The 20069-nt window shown below is 43.7% G+C and overlaps 1 protein-coding gene across 2 annotated transcripts in view; it reads left to right on the top strand.

Annotated features, from left to right (window-relative positions):
• LOC128306415 (obg-like ATPase 1) overlaps positions 1–20069 on the top strand; it is a 50997-nt gene that overhangs the window by 17167 nt on the left and 13761 nt on the right. The window contains exons 1-2 of one of the 2 annotated variants that reach the window (XM_053043932.1): positions 18206–18320; positions 19044–19275. In XM_053043932.1, the coding sequence (XP_052899892.1) occupies positions 19091–19275 (185 nt within the window). In that variant the 5' untranslated portion in view covers positions 18206–18320; positions 19044–19090. Of the gene's footprint in view, positions 1–18205; positions 18321–19043; positions 19276–20069 lie in introns of those variants that run through there. The other variant, XM_053043933.1, reaches the window with a different exon arrangement.

Consider the following 20069-nt stretch of genomic DNA (forward strand, 5'->3'; position numbering starts at 1 on the left):
TGAAAACAATTGTGTGCGCCAAAACGGTATAGTGGTTTTTGGCAGTTGACAAGCTGATTTTGTCACTTGACAAATTTGTCAGCATTTTGGCAACTCTCGTTGCCCTGCACCTAATGTCGTTACACCATCATCCTTTCCCAATTCCCCATTCTTCTGCCCTCCTTTCCGCGTGCTGTTGCATCCCTAATTCCGGGGCTGCTAAGCATAGTGACTGGACAAACGTGCAAGATGGTCCAAGCGGTTGGGCAAATGTATAACTCTATTTCTCCTTTTCCCAGGATGCAATGCGCAACCGACACATTTCTTCCCTTCATTTTCACTTATCCCACCCCTACCGCTCGTTGGACCTCATTGGAAAATCTATTGTTAGTGTCCGGCAGGCCGCAGAGCAAACACGCCCCCTACCCAACAGGGAAACCCGGGTGTAATTATCTTAATTTGTAAAATATTGAAATTTATCGTCGGAAACCAGACCGCGGAACAAAAACTAACCTTTTTTTTGTTGTTGTTTAAAAAGAAAAAAGAGCAACCACAAATGGACTCTCGATCAAGAGATCTGCCACCTCTTTCCTCCACGCGCTCTCCCACACAAAACCCACAGATCGGAACTCACGGGAAGACGGTGCCAAAAAGGGGTCCATATATCGAAACGGTCGCGGGCTACCCCAACGGACAAAAACTCCCGAGCGGAAGTCGGCAAGACGGGTCCGGTGTGTGGCGCTGTATGAATGTTTTGTTTTGTTTTTTTTGTTGTCTTTTTAGCTTTATGCCGGACGACTTTTTCCGCTGCCCGGCCACACGGCAAGCTAAAAGCTATAGACACAAAAATAAGAGATAAAGATTTATTACTTTAATTATACGTAAAATGATCTTCTCTAGGTTTCGGTTAAACACCCATCGGCCCAGGAACCGATGGCATCGATTTCCGGCGGGTTTAGCGATGGTAAGGAACCCTCTATTCTATGGCCCAAACATTGCTAACCATTCTTTTCGGGTTTTTTTTTTGGCATGCCGACCGGGTCGGATTGGAATTAATTTGCTGCTGGTCGCCCGCCCTGAGACCGACGGGGGCCGGTACTGCTCGGGCGCGGGTATACGCGGAATGAAACAATTGAAGTAAATCATCAATCCAAATGCCGGTGGCTGTAAGGGTAGCACTCTTTAACGAAAGGGATGTTTCTGAAGCATTGATGTCTAGTGTTGCCAGTGAAAAGTAACCCCTTTTTTCACGGGTAGGTTTGTAGTTGGTGGTGATGAAATATTAGCCGGCGTAGCGTCGATAATTTTCGCTAATGATGGCGTTAAATGTCATCCTAAGATTACTTCCAATTACTGCTAAAACGTTGGTCAAGCGTAGAACCGTATCGGGTATCGTTAGCATTGCGTAGGCCTTGCGCACTTTTCGGGACTGTTACTTTAATGTAGTAACGCCTGACAGCGTTCGCGCCTTTTGGTTAGGCAATTTGCACCACACACGTTAGGAGGTGTAACTCAAAGGATGAGTTTGTTCTTGGAGACGGGCCACTTTACTTACAGGATCAAGTACATTTCCGGGTGAGTTTTAGTCGTTTTCGGAACTGTACATTTATAATTTTGAATAAATCACTCTCGAGAAACGGTAATATTTAAAAATATATAATAAAGTTAATTCGTCCGCTGTACCTTCAAGCGAAAAATGGTTTTATTATGCTAAATCGCTTGAAATATCATTAGAAAAGTTATAATTTTCCTGGTTTTCAGGAAAAAATGACCCAAAAATCATTATATTCCTATGAAATCTTTGCTATTATGAAAGAAAAATATTAAATTTACGCAAGTTCAACGTCTTCAAGCGTAATTTCATCCTATTTTGTTGGTTTGGGTCATAGTGCCACTGTAGGAATCGCAAAAAAAATCTTGTTTCAATAGCGGTCATTAAAGGAAAAGGATCGTCTATTAACGATCAGAATGTGTTGAAAACTGAACATCCAAGAGTGGGACACATTATTCACCATGAGTTCATGATTAAAGTACATCCATTTTTTTTATTTAAATCCGCCATAAATCCGTCCTATAATAGAGTGACTCGCGTTAAAAATAGCAAAATCCAGTGCAACTACACTGAAAGCACCTTAAAGGACATCGTGAAAAAAAAAACGCCACTCAGCAACAGGCATTACAAAGGGAACAAGCAAAACACGGTCCCTGCTCCGTCTCCTTCTCGCGCGCTTGACAGCAGATTACACTGATCCACAACATAATCCAGTCAAATTATCGGATTATCGGATCGCCTCAACAACCGAAATAATCGTCATCGGATTGTACCGCTGCCGAAGCCGTCAGCCAGCGATGAATGATGAGCCGGCGAAAACCATCGCTTTTCCCACCGGCTTTTCCGTAGCGCAAATAATCCCCGTTTAGCAAACCGTTAAACCCCACCCGTCGAGTACACATTTATTATCCTGTCATTTGTCATATTCGGTTTTGGCCATGTATTACGCTACGTTCCCCTGGCACTCACACACTGGTTTGTTTGGTGATTCCGGAACGGCAGCGATGCAGTGACAACTGACGAACGGAAATGCACTCCGAGCGCGCGCGCGCGCACACACACTCAGTCGACATGCGATTCGTTCGATGCTAGGTGGTGAATTTTAAAGATAGGAGCGCAAAAAAAAGGAGTACGCACACACATAGAGCATATAAAGGTGATAGAATCGTGGGAATGATGGCGCACACCAACAGCATCACGTAGGAACGCCTTCCACGCCAGGATTCGAAAAGGAAAAGCGTTGCGAAAACGGTAAAAAGTGTGAGGTTAGGTAAGGGTGGAGAGGGAGTAGGAGAGGGGGGAGGGGGGAGGTTCAAACGAAAAACTTTTCGAAACCACCAGCAAGCTTTCCCGGTTGGCGAGTGGTGATGATGGTTGTATTTTGTCGAGCGAGTTTAAGTTGAAAGGCAGACTCAAATCCTTGTTGATCGCATTGTTTTACATCGCGCCAACCGTGGGTGGGGTAAGTTTTTATATGCTCCGCTCTGCCGTCACCTTCAAACGGCACGGTATGCGTACTTGAGTGCATGTAACGTATCATTACGATGACGATATCAGCACCGAGCCACCGGAACTATCAACCCGCTTAGATCGGTCTAATACAACCGCGCATTAATTTATGTTCCAGCATACCTACGGCTCCTTTCGCGTTCCTGCCAATTAATGGATTACTACTTTAATGGGGCCCAAGTTTTATTTTTATTTTAATATCTGGTGGCTCCACACCCAGCATGCCTTGGTAATTGTACTCGAATGCGCACGGTGGCACGTGGTAGCGACTCTTTGGGAGGGAAACACTTTTTTTCCAGCTGTAAACGCGTTGTTTAGGGGCGGAAAACGGTAACAATATACCTTAGGGCAGATTGAGAAGCGGAGGCATAAAACACAACAAGCATCCTGTTTGACGAATCTGTTTTTTTTTATTTTACGTTAAAGCACTCCGAGGAGAGGGAAATGTTCCCTTCAAGGGACGGGAGTTGATTAGTTATTAATCATAGTTCATCATGGTAAAATATTTGCCCTGGTGTAACGTGTTTTGTATTAAAAAATGTGTAGATTAGTCAATTCGTTTATCACACGTGAAGGTCCTTGTGTGAATCTAATCTAACAACTGGCATTAAGCAACGGTCGGATAATGGTATTGGGCGTGTATTTTACACAGATGTGGACAAGGTTCTGCCGTACAGCACGGATAAGTGGACAGAATCTTTGAAGGGGCCGTATTGTTGGGGTTGAAAGAAACTGGACGTTTGGGATAGATAGCACAGGCTCTTTGAACTAAACTGGTATTGATAGTGAAATTATGTCAAGCGATTTTACATGTTGTACATTTAAATACTAAAAAAACACCTTCTAAGGATACAATTTAAGGGATTTTTGTTCCATCCATCTCTTCCATCAGATCAGTTCCATCTCTAGAGATCAGAAATTTAAATTTACTTCGTGGGACCAGTAGATCCAGTGAACTTCGCATTAATAGCTTGCGTTTTGTGTACCAGAAAGACTCCAAGTTTCATGAGTTCTAGATCATTAAAGTCACTTCAACAGTCAACTCTTTCCCAACTTGAGGAGTGCTCATCTCTCAAAGGGATTGACCAATTGATCGTTTAGTCATTGACATAACCCACTCAGTCGAGCATAATCCTAATATCCTAGTAATAGTACGTAGAGTCCGCATCGCCTTTCCGAGGATTACCATACCCGTAATATCTATGTCATGAGTGGTCTGTTATGATCTGGATTAACTTAAAGAAGAGGATCCTCAAGAAAGAACCTCAAGGATCTTTCGGAACTCTGGCTAACTTTAGCAGTAATACGAGGAACTCTTGTAGGAACTGATGTTGATTATTGTACCTTGTAACTTTGACTTTGATTTGTAGGATTGATCTCATTGAGTCACTTCGGATAATGTGAAGCATATGGTGGTAAGAATAGAGCTAACGCTCCGCAATTTTTTAAATTTACCTCGAATGCTAAAGATCAATGAATAGAAGTAGCAGTATGTTGGATCTATACCCTGAAGTACTTATTCGCGAATTTCTGGTAGTGGCAGTGGCATAACCTCAAGACTTGAAGTTTGAAGTCCAGTATTTCATAGTGCAACGGAGATGCCTTGCAATATTCGTCTATGGGTTGCATAGATCACCAGAATCACCCAGAAATTCTCATCGAATCTGACATCACCAGAAGAACTAGCTGCAATTCATGTCCCCAGTTGCGTTGAATTGCAACCGTAAGAAGACATTACATGAAATCCACCCAAGAAAGGGTCTTGGGTGGATTACATTAGTCCGATAGTTCCTCCGTGTATTGGAAATTCCGCCGTAAGGTCTCTAACCGAAAAGAATAGCCCAAATATTTATGCGAACCTCAATATTTCTCAGCACTCAGTGTCTTTCACGAATATGGCTTCCATGCAAGTAGCCAAAACAAAAAAAAAACTTCCCGAGAAACAAAGTCAAATTTCTTGTACAGAGGCAAGTAGTAGCCAACGGAGGCTCGCAAGCCGAGCGGCTTTCCCACCATTTCAAAACAGAATAAACTAAACCAACGGAACCCGGCCCCCAAAAATCAATCCCCATTCCGTATTGCCGCCTCAGGTTTGGGCAGCTATAAGGCGCAGCGCGCATAATAGACGCACAAGCGTTACTGGCCCGACGGGTCGCTCTACGGTCTCATCAAATTGGGAATAAGGGTATAGAAAGGCCTGCCCGGCGCCACCAGTATGATTCGGCGGCAAATTTTCAAATAACCAAAAACCACCCCCTGTCCGTTTTGATCCATCCCCTGCCAGCCCGCGCCCGTACTCTGGGGGCTACTCTTTCTTTCACGCTCGCACCGTGTGTACCACCGCGTCATCACTCCGTGGTCGCAGGATCCCACGCAATTATTATTTACGCAGCCTATGGAAATGGAGTGGTGGGCTGGTGGTGCGGAACGGAGGGCGGAAAAGGAGGGGGTTGAAGGGTTGGCAGCCATTTTCGTCGCATCATTGCCACCGGTCTGCTGCCGCCGTTCAAGCCTTTTTGGCCGTTCAAGCTTTTTCGGTGAGTAAATTATTCTGCTGCTCACGTTCTGATCTGCCTAACGATCGGGCCCGGTCTAGCTGTTTTAGCCCGGCCGGGCTAGCCGAATGGGAACGCGCTCCAAATTGTACGCCGGTCCGGGTGACGCACACCGACCCCTGGGACAAAGGGAAAATAGTCTTCCATCCAGCCACAAGGGGAGAGGGGTGGGGGGGGGGGGGGGGAGGGGGTGGAAAAATGAACTCTAATTTTCACTCATCAACATTTTCTCAATTTCACCCGACGCCGCCAAACTGCCAAAAAGAGGGAAAGAAATAAAAAAAAGGAAAAGCAACATAAGAAGAAAAAAAATGGAGATGCCTCCCCGTTTTCCTCCCGGTTGCACATTTTCCCTAAAAATTATTATTATTGTTGGTTGGATTTTTTTCTCCACTAACTCTCTCTCTCTCTCTCTCTCTCTCTCTCTCTCTCTCTCTCTCTCTCTCTCTCTCTCTCTCTCTCTCTCTCTCTCTCTCTCTCTCTCTCTATTGGAAAGATTTTCGGTTTCGGTGTGTGAGGCGCTCGGTCGGTAGTAAGTCCCTAAACAGTGCGATCTCGCCTAGCCACATACGCATATACGCCGACACCGACCCGAGGGTGATTTGCGTTTTGCGATCGATTTGGTTCGATTCTTTCACCCCGCGGCAGCACTACCCCCCCCCGGGGGTGTTTGGGCTGGGAGGATTGGGCCGATGGCGCGATGATGAGGTTGGAGACTTTCATCCGGCGGCTCCAAAGGCATTCATTATGCCGTGTAGCTGGAGCCAGAGTTAAGCATTTTTCCCGTTTCGCCCTTTTCCCCACCCATCGCCCCACACCACTCCGTAGCGCCCACTCCATCCCGCGTTTGTCGCTGTCCTGTTTTAGATCTATAGCTCGCACAAATTCATAATTCCACATCGGTTTGTGGCATCGAAACGGGGTGCCGGAGTTTGTGCTGCCGAATTTGGTTCTTTTTCTTTTGCTTTCTTGTGCTTGTTGGGAGCGGTCGTACCGAAACGGCCACCGAGATTACTGTCGAATCATGCCGTTCACCTGCCCGGGGTGTACGATAGAGAGGTGTTCGCATTGTTTACTGGGTGCAACCCTTTAACTGGGGCCGTGGGCAAACAGGAAAATAAAAGGGGCACACACACTAAAAACGTGCACCGAACGGGTTTGATCGGGGAGCGAACTAATAGAAAATTCTAATCCAAGAAAATTTGCCTTAAAATTGCTTCAAATAGCTGTGTCCTGGTGGAAAGAATGGTAACTGATCTGATCGTCCGGTAGGAAAAGAAAGATGCAGCTACCAATCACCCACCAAATTGGGGGAGCGAATACCGAACACACACCTACGGTATCTAGCGATCGATGATTGAGCACCCCGAATCGATTATCGGTGGTCGGTTTTTTTTTTGTAAGAAAACCCCCATTAATGATGACCCACGGGCCATTAAGGGCTTCGGGCCATGGGATTTATTTTTGGTTTAATATTCCTTTTTTATTGCTGTTGTTTGCGTATCGAATGTATTTGGTTGGACAAACAACATATCCCTGCGTTGACGCATCAGTTGAAGAAAGGATAGCCCACGGACACGGTGATAAAGGATATCGGAACGCTGAGAGGGGGACTTCCAGTTCTATGGCTATTGCTTTCTAAATAAGGGTAATATTTGGAGTTGGCGCCAGGTCTTTTTCGGCTCATCAGTCAGTTTCTGCAATCCTTCCCTCACCCAAAGTCCCGTTTCGCACCCAGCAGTAGAATTTTTCAACTGTTTTTTTTTTAAATAATCATCTTTAATTTGCTTTTCCTGGTAGGAGAAAACAAAATTCCCCTGCCAAATTAGCGTGGAATGTTAAAAATTGTGGATCCGTTACCGCTAATACCAAACCGTATAGGGTTCTAATAAAGTTTTCCTAATTTGCTTTATACCGTTCATCAGCAGAAAACATGAGTAGGATGTAAGTAAAACATTCCTTTCCCTCTCTCTCTATTTTGCCATTGACTGGCCGGATTCAAACGGACTTGTTTACTAAGCGTCACCGAAAGCAAATGCAAAATTGACACACGTCTACTAAATGTCAGTCGAATTTCCAAAACAGCGCCGAACCAACAACCGAATGAAAAAAACAACAGCGGGAAAACAACGCAAACAAAGCAAAAACCCCGCTTGGGAAAAAGGAGGAGGAGCTTACGTTTTTGCTGTGCTGCGTTGTGGAAAAATTGGGAAAACGTTGGTACGGTAAGGACGGGTGAAATGACCAAAAAACGCGTTGCAATAAACATACACGTGTGTGTGTATGTTGTGTGTGTGCCTTTTTTCTGCCTTTGCTTTTGTTTCGCTAACGTAATACACGTGTGTATTGGGGTTATTGTTCAAACATTTCACTACTTTCGTACAAAGAATACGCTGTAATTAATTACTTTTTTGAATTATTAATCTATCAACGACCAATTAATCATAATTCGCAAGATGCATAGTGGATGGCTTGTTTCGTTAGCGTCGCTAAGTGGAGTCAAAATGGCTGCGCACTGACGCAGTCGGAAGGTTCTACAGATATCTACGCAATGCAAAACAGCTTTTCCCTATCAGCCTGGCGTTTCCGTAAATGTGTGGCTCACAATATATTAAATGTTTGCCTATTTTTAGTGATAAGTGATAAAAACACATGGTTGAAAGCAATTTACCAAAACACCGGTAGTACACCGTGACCAATAAGCTCACTTTCAAAATACGATAAAAAGACTAGAAAATATTATTTGAAAATTTGGGTTTGAATATTTGGGTATTTGGGTTATTGGAATCCCTTTAAATAATATGTATAATGTTTACAAGGAAAATATACAACAAAATTTTTGGAAAAACCCCCATACTTTGTAAAGCTTCACGGGCTTTATACGTTATTCGAGCCAGTAGCTAGGGGCATGGGAATTTTGTCCAAGATTTGAGAATTCCTTTCTTGAGATAGTCCACATCTATATCCTTGTATTCGTTGAGAATCAACATTATATTGAACTATTTAAGAAGTCGATGGCATTCAATTTCAGAGAGCCGTGAGTCATCAAAGTTGGGTCGAATAAGTCGGTTAAATCGTTTCAAACCCATCGTGGTGGAGCTTGGAGTGCCTCGGTGTCGAAAGCTGGAGGAAGACATCAAGTACGCTCATTGTATTTGGCGTTGTCTTCCAAAGAATTCCAAGTGCGGGGTCTCAGCGTTTGGGAGATTGTCCCCCAAAACGTCATAGACAAAGCATTCGAGGGGATTCCTCAATCAAATCCTGAGCAATCCTGATGTAATTGCTCACTGACGATGTTAATCTCAGAGAGTCTTCCCATTTTACCACATTATACAATTATTTTTATAGCCTCTGTATATACTCTATTGTGACCAACATTTCTAAATATCTTTGAAAAAAAAAATCCCAAAAATCATCTTTTTTCTTGAAGGGTCTTCAGACTTCACTACTCCCCTCAACAGATAGTTAAAATGTTAAACGCAATAAAATGTCTCTTGCATTGTGTCATTGTTACAGAAAGTATTGATTGTAATGGGTTTCTCTTTCCTTGCGGAATCTTTTCCACAGCTGGTTAAAATCAAAACCACTGCGCTGAAATGGCGTTGAGTTGTAAAGCAATCAACGAACAAACCTTGTTGCGTTCTCTCCGTGCATCTTCGTTCACCGCTTTGCGTGTGAATTATGACGCATGTCAAAATTAAAATAAATAAAAACAAATTCCAGAAACTCTCCGTTACACCGCGGTGGCAATGTAGTCTGGCATGTCGTTAGTAAGATTGTAGTGTTTATCTTAACGCGGTAAGCCATAAAGCACGAAAATATGAAATCACCCATTTTACGACCGACCCGAACCGTCTGGTGTGCATGCGGGACCACTGTTTGATGACTCGCCGTAGAAGAGAGACATCAAACAGTCGTCACCGTTTTTTTTGTGTTTTTTTTTTATTTTTGGTGGCGAAAAGTTCGAAGGCACCGCTAGCACGTGCGTCCACTCGATATTCCCGCTCCAGATGTGTTTCCACCCCACAGACCGGGAACGGGTAAGAAGCTCGTCAGAAGTCACGCTGTGATCTTTTGCTTCTCCGAACCCCGAGAAAACCTTACCGCCTCTTTGGCCAGCCCCCTTTTTGTACGGCCCCCTGATTAGACTCCCGCGGTCCGCTTTGGCGAAGGGGACAACAGCAGCAGAACGTAATAAAGTCCGCCCGTCACCCATAATTGTAGCGCCCGGGCACGGGGTTTCCGTTGCAATCCGGGCGCGCACGTTCCTGCCGGAAGCACTCTCACCAGCACCGGTGTGCAAACTGTTGTGCCTGTAAAGGCATGAAAAGATATGCCGCCGTGGTGGGTTATGCTGCCGCACTGGCCGGGTGGTCCGTCCAAAGGGCCCACTGACTCGGCGCTGTGCATGAACATCGGTTCCGCACAGCACCTGCCCAACCTGCGCCCAACAAAAAGGGGCAAATCCTGGCCGAAGCTTCCGATTCAGCGGGAGCGCACCCAAGGATTGCTTGGGCCATTTTTTCCGTTGATTCGCACTGTTCCGCTGGAGATATGCCTCAACGGTTTTTTTTAATACTTCGCAGTTGAGCAACGCATTTAATTTGGGATGGGATATTATATCACCACCCATGAAATTCTGGAGAGAATCGGAGCTATTTTGTTGATCTTTGCTGTCTTAGTTGATGTTTTTACTATTTTTTTCGCATTAGTATTCTATTTATGCTTATTGCGAACGGCATCGTTGGTCTTCAGATGTATTTCTTTTCCAATCTTTACTGGACTGGAGTGTTAACTCCGTACCGTCAGAATATTATTTTTCAAGTCTTCCATATGATTATTCACACGATTGATTATTCACGATTGTTTTACCTGTTTCACCGGGATTTCCGAAAGTACCTGAGTACTCTTTTTAAGATATTCAAACTCTCCGGAGATGCATTGTGGAAGGGAATCTCGCATACTACGGACTTTATCCCCTACTGAGACCTAGATGACTTCGGGACCGATGATCCTCTCTGGACACGAGTCTTAGACCATCCGAGCGGAGGAATTCTCTGGGCGTGTTTGAACGACTCATCCTCCGGACCATCTTTGGCGGTGTGTTCGAGTACTTACGAGCATGATAAGCTGTACGGCGAATCGGACATCCTAATGGTATTGAAACCCGTCATGTTATGAGGATGCCAGGAAGAATGCCAGGAGTGACAGGTCTTAGACATCTTGAGGTTGTTGTGCCGATAACGAAAGAAGATGCTACTCACTGCTCGACAGTGTCCTTTCAAAAGGACAGTGGAGTACCATTGATTAGGCAATGGTTTACTCAGCTTTTGGGACTGCTCCATGCATATCAGGATCAGGTTGTCCAGCACCAGGACTTTCTGGAACAGGAGAACGGTTGAAGTACCTGAGAACTAAATAGCCGTCTTAGTTTTGTTTAGTATTTTATTGCCTTTTCTATGCTGTTATGATGTTGCAAATGAAAATAGATGCATTTTGGTGATATTTTCTTGTCCCTAATGTCCAATGTGACCGCAGATCCTGAAAATCCCGATATAACTTTTAAGAGTTTTCCTTCAACTAAATTGGGCTGTTAAAATCCTTTTAGTAGTCTTTTGACACGGCTCTTGTGTCTAGCCTCGTTCAGCATCCTTGTCGGACTTGTAGTAAGCACACACAGCAAGGGGCTTATTAGTACGAATGCCGCCAAATACGGCTTAGTCTTTCGCTGGATGAGATATCGTTTTTTTTTTGTTGTTAAATGTTTTGTGCGATAAATCAGTCTAGGCGGAAGGTGCCCCGTGTACCGGGGGCTGTAAGACGACCCAATTTTCCCGGACCAGACCGATGACAGATGAGCCGAGGACGCTGGCGCCAGTGGCCATGACCACACGCTGCCCAAAAGGGAAAAGCCGATATCGACCGATTATTGATGCGCCCAGCGAGCGTAACCCAAAGCCCCGGGATGAAGCACACGGGGCTGCGGGGAAACCCATTCCGACCGGCTTGGTTCAAACGATCTGAACAAATTTTTAATTGACCGGAACTAAAATAATCCTCAAGCGGGATCGCAAAAAAACAAGCACAATAAAACAAAAAGAACGACACTAAATGGAGCATTGTGGGAAAGGGTCTACACTGCCGGTGTGACCAAACGGCCAACGGCTGGACGGAGGGCAAGCTCAAGTCGGTAAGGATCGACCCAACCGTACAACAGTCCGTGGTAAAAAAAAAGGTCAAACCTTCGGGGATGATTTATCGGATGTGCTGTTGTTGTACGAGATCTCTTTCTCGTGCTGGTTGCGCTGTGAATCGCGACAGCTCGATTTGTAGCAAGGCGAGAACCGTTTGCGTGTGTTGTTCTTGTCGCCATGAGCAGGTGCTAACACAAACCATCATCTCGGATAACGCAGGGCGCTTTTGGGAATGGAAGGTTTTGCTGGTGTCGAGGTGTTATTCAAATTTCCCCAAACAACATCAGGGAAACCCTGAGCTTAAACGGCACTCCACATAAGCGCAACACATTTAGGATATTGTGTAAATTCAGACAAAAGATTACTGGGCATCTTACAAATGTTTCAAACGCATAAGGTAAGTTGTCAAGCAGTAAGGACAGTTGACATGCGTTTCCGGGTTTTTTTTTTCGTTTTCGGGAAACTTCCGCACAGGTAAGGATATCTGCTTTCACAGTACAATATCTGTGTTCCATTTGCAGCAGATTTCCTTCGCTTTTGTCTTGTTTTTTTTTGCTTTAAAGATAGCTCTTACTATCCGTTGCGTTCGTTCACGTGTTTTTATCTTCGAGACACTTTGGTTAATGTTGCCCTGCGTTGTGTATTTTAATTTTCTTTATCTCAAACATTGACTTTAATCAGTTCACATCCTTTCTCTATGCCTCCTGTCACTGACAGTACTGCCAAAATATAGTATTTTAAATTTAAGAAACAGAAAAATGATTGTTTAAATCTATACAAAATCCAACCCTATCTAAAAGATCATAAAAATCAACTTACCTGTAAAAGTCAAGCCTGTAAAAGTCAGACCTGTAAAAGAATGTCATCAACGTGTTCAGTAAATGGTGTAATTGTAATAAGTTAACCTTATGCGTCCAGAAGTGTTTTGTTGTATCGTTCTCTCGCGCTCGCGTATCTGTGAAATTTAATTACACACTTAATGACGACACCATTCAGAGAAAGGACGAAGTTCGAGATTTAGGAGTTATACTCGACTCGAAGCTTAATTTTGCCCGGCACCATGACAGTATTATTTCCCGAGCAAATAGAACATTAGGCATGATATTTAAAATCACCAGAGACTTCAATGACCCAACATGCATAAAAGCTCTGTACTGCGCGTTAGTGAGATCGATTCTAGAATATGGTTCAGTAGTGACGTGTCCCTACACGGATCAGTGGAAACATAGAATTGAAAGCATACAAAGAAAATTCACTCGTTACGCTATTCGTAAACTGCACTGGAACAGCCCACTTCCACCATACAGTTCCCGTTGCTTATTGCTAGGCATTGTACCGTTAGAGAACCGTAGAAAAAATGCGCAAGCGCTTTTTGTCGCAGGAATTTTAAAAGGAACCATTAACGCCCCAAATATACTGAACAAATTAACGATATGGATTCATAGATGGACCTCCAGATCCCGCCCGTTTCTAAGGTTAGGTTTTAAAAATACCCAATACGGTGCAAACGATCCTATTGAGGCTATGTCACGCGAATTTAACGGCGCTTACAACATGTTCGATTTTCATGAACCGGTATCATCCTTTAGGGAAAGACTGCGTTACCGCGGTGTAGGCACAAATTGATCTAAAAATAAGCGAACACATTTTGTAATACTTTTTGTTTAGCCAATGTATGGCGGACAAGTTTATATTAAATAAATAAATAAATAAATAAATAAAAAGTCGTTTGAAAAAAAAGGGTAAATAACTAAAAGGTCCTATTAGTGTTTAATTACGCCTAAAGTTATGCAATATCCTAGCATTAACTGATGAACCATTCTGTTATGATATGATTGTTTATCTGTGTTGATAAGAGAGTGATTTCTTAAACAATTTAATTGTTTATTAGGTAAAATTTGTGTCCCTTTAGTGTTCGTTCGGATGCGACATTTAAAACTGTGAACTAATTGCGAGCTATTAAACTAACCGGCTATAAAATTGTCCAGTACAGGCAATTTCTCATTCCATCTAATTGGACGCGATTTAACTACAAATGTTGTACGTTCGTTAGTGACTTCACCCATCTGACAGTTGGCGTCGGATCGCGAATATTTAACTGCCACGGCCCAAGTCTGGGTGGGCGTCGTTCCGCGGCACACTCAACCAATTTGTCAACGGCACCCGGACAACACAACGGCATCAACGGTGCTCAATCCATCCTCAACTACCCTTTGCGCGTACACCCCCGTACAATCCGTACGATCGAAAGTGAATCCGGCACCCAAATCTATCGATAAGTATCGCAACATTCATTCAGCAATAAAATCCCGGCGAACCAATTTCGCTACGGCGTCCTTCACGGTGGCTCATTTTACCTTCCGGCCCCGGTTGTGCCGAGCGAAACGACATGGCCCATGAATATAATTTAGTCCTTGGGGTCCCCGTGTGCGTGTGCGTGTGTGTGTGTGTGCCGGATCCGCCCTCGGTATCCGCCCTCCTACTCCACCCCATGCTTCGATACGGAAACGGCCCATTTGCGCCCTTCTTGAAGATCCTCACGGTTCGGGGTGTTTCGTTACGTTTTTTTTTCTCTGTTGTTGTTTCCTAAACCAGTGCAGCTTTACACCGGTCTATTATATGCGTTTTGCCCTCCTGTATGCTCCTTATTCACTCCCCACCCATTCCTCGCTGTTACGGCCATATTCGGTTGCTGTTCAATTGCATACTATTACGGACATCACTCTGCCAGGACCTTCGCGTCTCCTTCTGGTCAGGGTTCAGGCGGCGCCTAGGTAGGGTTTGTGGTGCACCGGCTCGCGCTTGATCCTTTTTGGGTGATTTGGGCAACAGGGACGCGCTGCAGGCTGTGCGTACGCCGTGCGATGCAGCCGTCCCGAGGCCGTACCCCTTAGGGCGGCATTTTTCATTTCATATTAATAGTTTTTATTTTCTTCATTTCGCCTTCCATCCCGGCCTGTTTCATTCATTCGCACCCAAGCTTCCCGCTTTTTTTTTTGGGTGCTTTATTAATAGACTTCCGACCAACATGAGGAGAAGCGCAAGCTAAAAACGAGAAAACGTAGCAACGCGCAGCATAAAGGCGACACACGGTACGGAACGGTGCGCCAACCAGAAATACATTATCACATCTGTCACTTAATTATATGGTTTCACGCATTTGCAGCCGCTACTCTCGGCTGTAACGGCTTGACGGAGCCTGTGGAACCATGAATGGGTGCTCCTAGTTAGGTTTGCTGTCTACAAGCGCACCAACACGCTGGCGTAGTAACTCTTTTTTCGTCCTCTCTTTCCTTCCTTTGTGCTTGTTAGAAATATAATTTCAGTACCGATTCCTAAAATCCGGCAATTAAAACAACTAATTTATTGCGCTTAATAACATCCCGGCTCACTACAGCTCACAGCCACTGTTTTAAAATCGTTCCCAAACGTTCTTCAAACGGTATCGAGACATTAGCGCCTAAATGTAGGCAACTTGTTGTTTACCAATTTTTAGCAAAAAACTGTTTTCATTTTCTTTTCATTTCCTCCTTTGGGCCCATTTCAATGTCACCCGGCTTGTCATCGTTGCTTTTAGTAGTAGTATTTGACAGATCGTTGCGCTATTGCTTGACGGTGATTGATTTGGTCCCGGTAATGCCAAACTACCTGCGCCTACCGGTGATCCTTTTTGGTGCCTACATTTCAGTTTGAAAAGAAGAATAAGCTTTTCACTTTATTGCACAAAGCCAATTTTGCTAAATGATTTTTTTTTGTTTTGCTTTTTTTCCTTCCTTTTTGTCGGCTGACACCAATTGCTATCGATAGGTGATCGTTGATTGACTAATTGTAATATGTCAGACTCGAGGTTTGGTTTCGTTAAATCAATCGCCTTTCTTGACGATTCATTCATTTCACCGAAACAATACCGGTTCTTCGTTGCTGCTTGTTTGAATTGGTTCACTAAAGTTGATGAACAATGTGACGTGATGAGTAGACTATGGAATAATTTGTTTGGAAAGTGCCTTGCAAATCGCCAACTGTTTGCACGACATTCTCGTTTCTTGGCAGCAGGGGATAAATGGGAAGCGCTTGCAAAATCGTATCATGCGGCTTGCATTAGATTGTATTCTAACACATACTAAGGCTGTGATACTAGAATTCTTGGTGATATAGACAAGATATCTATAATGGATCTTGGTTAAATAAAGGATATTGTACCGCACGTTGTGACCTTCATACTCAAACTGTCAAATTGTTTGATCCAAGGTATTTGAGGGGATAGAATAGTACGTGGTTCAACCGCTCATCGATATTGCGTGCATCCTGATGCATCAAGAATTCAGCACCTGAGTTTCCAAAGAGCTAGGAATTAAACATTCTTAGTTGTACAACATCCTATAGTTAATTAAGCCACCAGAAATTAAAGATGCGAATAACTGATTCCAATTCCAGCGAAGATGTGTCGATTAGGGTAAGGAAAACTGTATGTACTGTAAGGAGCTATATATGTCATTTTTATATAGTTGTACTATGTGATTACACATTAAGATCTTGCTGATTTGAGAGATTCGTGCGTAGAAGTATTCCTTCAAGCAATACCCAAGGTTTTCAAGGAAAATTGGTAAGATAACTGAGTTATTCATTGATTGATGTTGTACGCGTTCAATCTCAGACACTCTAGGTTTTCTTGTCCCTGAAGGCTCAAGGTCCCATGTTGATGTCTGAGGTGCTGGTCATTTGCACTTTAACAGACATTAGGGAACTAGACTACAGGAATTTCAATGCTGTAAGTGTAGGTAATTGGGAATAGTTATAGTTATATCAGGAATTAAACGCTAATTCAACATTTTATTGGGGAATTGGCCCCAATACGTTATTTTCTGTAAGCTATGGTTCCTTACCTTGAATTGAATACAATTTAATAATATTAATTTGTTTTTTTTTCTTTATTAAAGTATGCATTTTTTCGATAGAACTTGTTGTCTACAATCCATTTCACAAAATTCTGAGCTGAGTTAGCTATGAAATTTTATTCTTCAAATTATCCCAGTGAACATAACGAATGTTTCATATGTGCGCTAGTGACAAAACAATCAAAGTTACTCTTTTGCCCGTTTGGGAGTGTGCAATAATACATTTTTACCCACCTCAATAGTTCCAAAGGAACCGGAAGTGTATTTTTTAAAAGGGTGCTACGCCTATTGCGCTTTATGTGTAAAACTACATCGATCCTATTCCGATCCGCTACCCAAACCGTTGCTGTAAAATAGCCCTTGATGGATTTATTTTATCGTTTCATCGGTGCTGAACAACAACAACGAAAAAATCTGTGTCTTCCTTGATCGTTTTTCCTTTCCAACATCATTCAATCTGCAGCACCTAGAGCAGTAGGTAAAAAGAAACAAACCGAAAAAAAAACACACACATAGACGAAAGGGTGCTGCCATTGTATTTTCATTTAGCATCCCGCAGTAGCTGCTACACTACTGGGCACAATAGAGTTCGAGAGTACGCGCCACACATTTGTCTGCCGGGGCCAAGGGCGTGTCCTTTTTCGTCCTGGGTGACAAATCGACTCGATGTCGCTAAGTTATATCCCGTTTTTCCCCACCGCTTCATCGCCCGTGTCGCCCTTCCGGAAGGCTCGCACCCATCGGCATATGATCGGGCGCACAATGGCTATAATTATATACAATTTTTATTTTTAATGTATGCAATGCTTCTCGCAATGCGCTGTTAATTACATGTCCTATATTAATAATCATAGAGTGGTAGCATATTAAAAAACGACACAGAAAGTAAACGGCGAAGCCTTTGCAAAGAACGTTCCGAGCAGCGAGAATATATCAACAGTGGCCAATGGTGAAAGTTTTTGGACGTTCTCTACGTGATATGTATAACTTAAAAGGTGAGCTGCAAAGGGGACCCCAAATCGATACAGCAAGAAGTGCTTGTGGCCTTGACTTTAAAAGAGCAAAGCTAAAGTTGTCTCAGGAGGTGTTTCAGGTTTCAAGAACCTTGAATATATCTGAAGATTTGAATTTGTAGACACTTCTTCTTCGATTACTTCATAGAACCCAAAAACTCAACTTTCTAAAACTAACGAGACCCTCAAAATATGCTCAGGTTGCTATGCACTGATAGATTTTTAGCCCTTTATGTTTGGAAGTGTTAAAAAAACGAGTACTTTTTAAAAAATAAAACAGCATAAGTTTCTACTAACCACTTTACGCCAATTATCATTCATATCCTATTAAATTCATTTAATTTTCCACAATTTTGAAAAACAGATAAATTTTGATTCAAATCCATGTAATTTTCCCATTGTGCATGCGTAGTGAGAGGAGCTGCTCGAATATTTAAAAACTGTGAGAAAGCTGCTCGATTCGCACTGACATTCCGTGAGCGCGTGTGAGCACAGCTGTCAAACGTCAAACTTTTGCCTTCCACGTTTGTTTTCCTCCGTGCGGGTTCGTGTTTCTGTGCTTGGATATTCTTTCGATTGCAAAACTCACTGCCCAGGCCATAGAATTTGTGCACCTGAAGCAGGTAATTCACTAACTAACACGTATTAAATGTAGCACGGCGTGGGTGTGCTCGATTCGCTGGATTGTGTTGCTGGTTAATATCGCCGTCACGCCGGCTGTTTACCTGTGCCGGAAACGGAAAGTAAGGTTAGGACGGTTGGAACTGAAGAATGGAAAGCTAACCAAAACAATGAATACATTTCTGCCGACCGAGCATTTCACGACAATCAATCCGCTATCTTCAATGTGTGGCTGGCTAACAAATGCGAATCGATTAAGCGGTCTTAGTTGAAAAATGTCTCACCAATGTTCAAAACCATCAATCAATCAATACAGCTGAGGGAACCTTGTAGGCCCACGTCATACGTATGCATTTCTTTAGTTTGGAATGCCGTTTTTGTCTACCGGTGAGAATTCGAGAAACATTCTTTTTTCCATGCTCCACCAGGAAAGGTTCTGAAAGAAATCGTATCACTTTTAGAGTTGTAAACAATAATTTCCCTTTGGGGGCGAAATGAGTGGGTAGCACATGAATCTAGTCTGTCAAATCGTTCGACTTTTTGGTAACTTATTTTGGTACTGCCAACCGGTACGTCATATAAAAATAATCGCTATCTCCCGGTGATCTCTTTCCTGCGGGCACAGTCGAATGCTGTTGCCCAACCATCTTATCTGGATGCAAATTACAATGTGTTTGAAACGAACTGTTCCATATTGCCTGTTTTGTTTTCCTTTCTTCTTTCAGCGCTATAAAGCAACTAATCCGAGAACGTTCCCATAGCTGCCGGAAAAATGCCACCGAAGAAATTAGCCGAACCAGAAATTAAGCCTTTGATCGGGCGCATCGGAACGAACCTTCGCATCGGCATCGTTGGCGTACCGAACGTGGGCAAATCAACGTTCTTCAACGTACTAACGAAGAGTGCCGCACCAGCAGAAAATTTCCCTTTCTGCACGATCGATCCTAACGAGAGCAGGTACGAAATGAGTTCCAGCAACGTGCACGTGTACGATAGACCACGATAAGCGGAATGGGGAATGTGTAGCAATGTAGCGTAACACTCATTTGCATATCAAACGAACGCAAACAGTTGCCAATAAGCATCCGCAGTTGAACTGTCCCGAAGGAGACACCGGTGGTGATGGGTGCGATTAAACGATCGACTCGAATATCGTTGAAATGGAACTAATGCAAACGTCAGCAAACCGTGTGACGGTGCCGGACGGAAGCGATGATGGGATAATTAAAGGGCGACTGATCCCATTCCGCACTAGCAGCATCAACCTCCCTCATACCCCACCTGGCATTTCATTCCCAGTTATGCCATTCAAACACGCCCGGATGGTGCCTGATGGTTCCCTTTACCTATATTTACACTCTCACCCATTCTCTCTCATCACAACACCGAAGGGAGCGGCAGACGGGTTGGGAAAAAAGTGGGCAAGAACGCATCCAATCGGTACCCAGTGCTCCACCAGTATCTATGGCCACTCGGACCCGTGCGTGTTCGGCTCGGTTCGGTGTGGAATTAATTAAAAATCCTGCAATTATTCACCCGTGCACTCCCGTGCGCTAACCGAACGGCAAACTGCTGCGTTTCGATAACGAAAAAAAGCCCCGTCTTTTCCTTCGCCGGTTGCTCGATAACACCTCTAGCTTTCCGATAATTCGCATACCAACTCGCTTCTCATTTCTAACAGTGACAGCGGGGCGCGGGCTTTTGCGCCGCGGTGGTAGTATGCGAGTCAAAGGAAACCATTATCATTTCAT

The sequence above is a fragment of the Anopheles moucheti genome, chromosome X, assembly GCF_943734755.1.
Source record: "Anopheles moucheti chromosome X, idAnoMoucSN_F20_07, whole genome shotgun sequence".
NCBI lineage: Eukaryota > Metazoa > Arthropoda > Insecta > Diptera > Culicidae > Anopheles > Anopheles moucheti.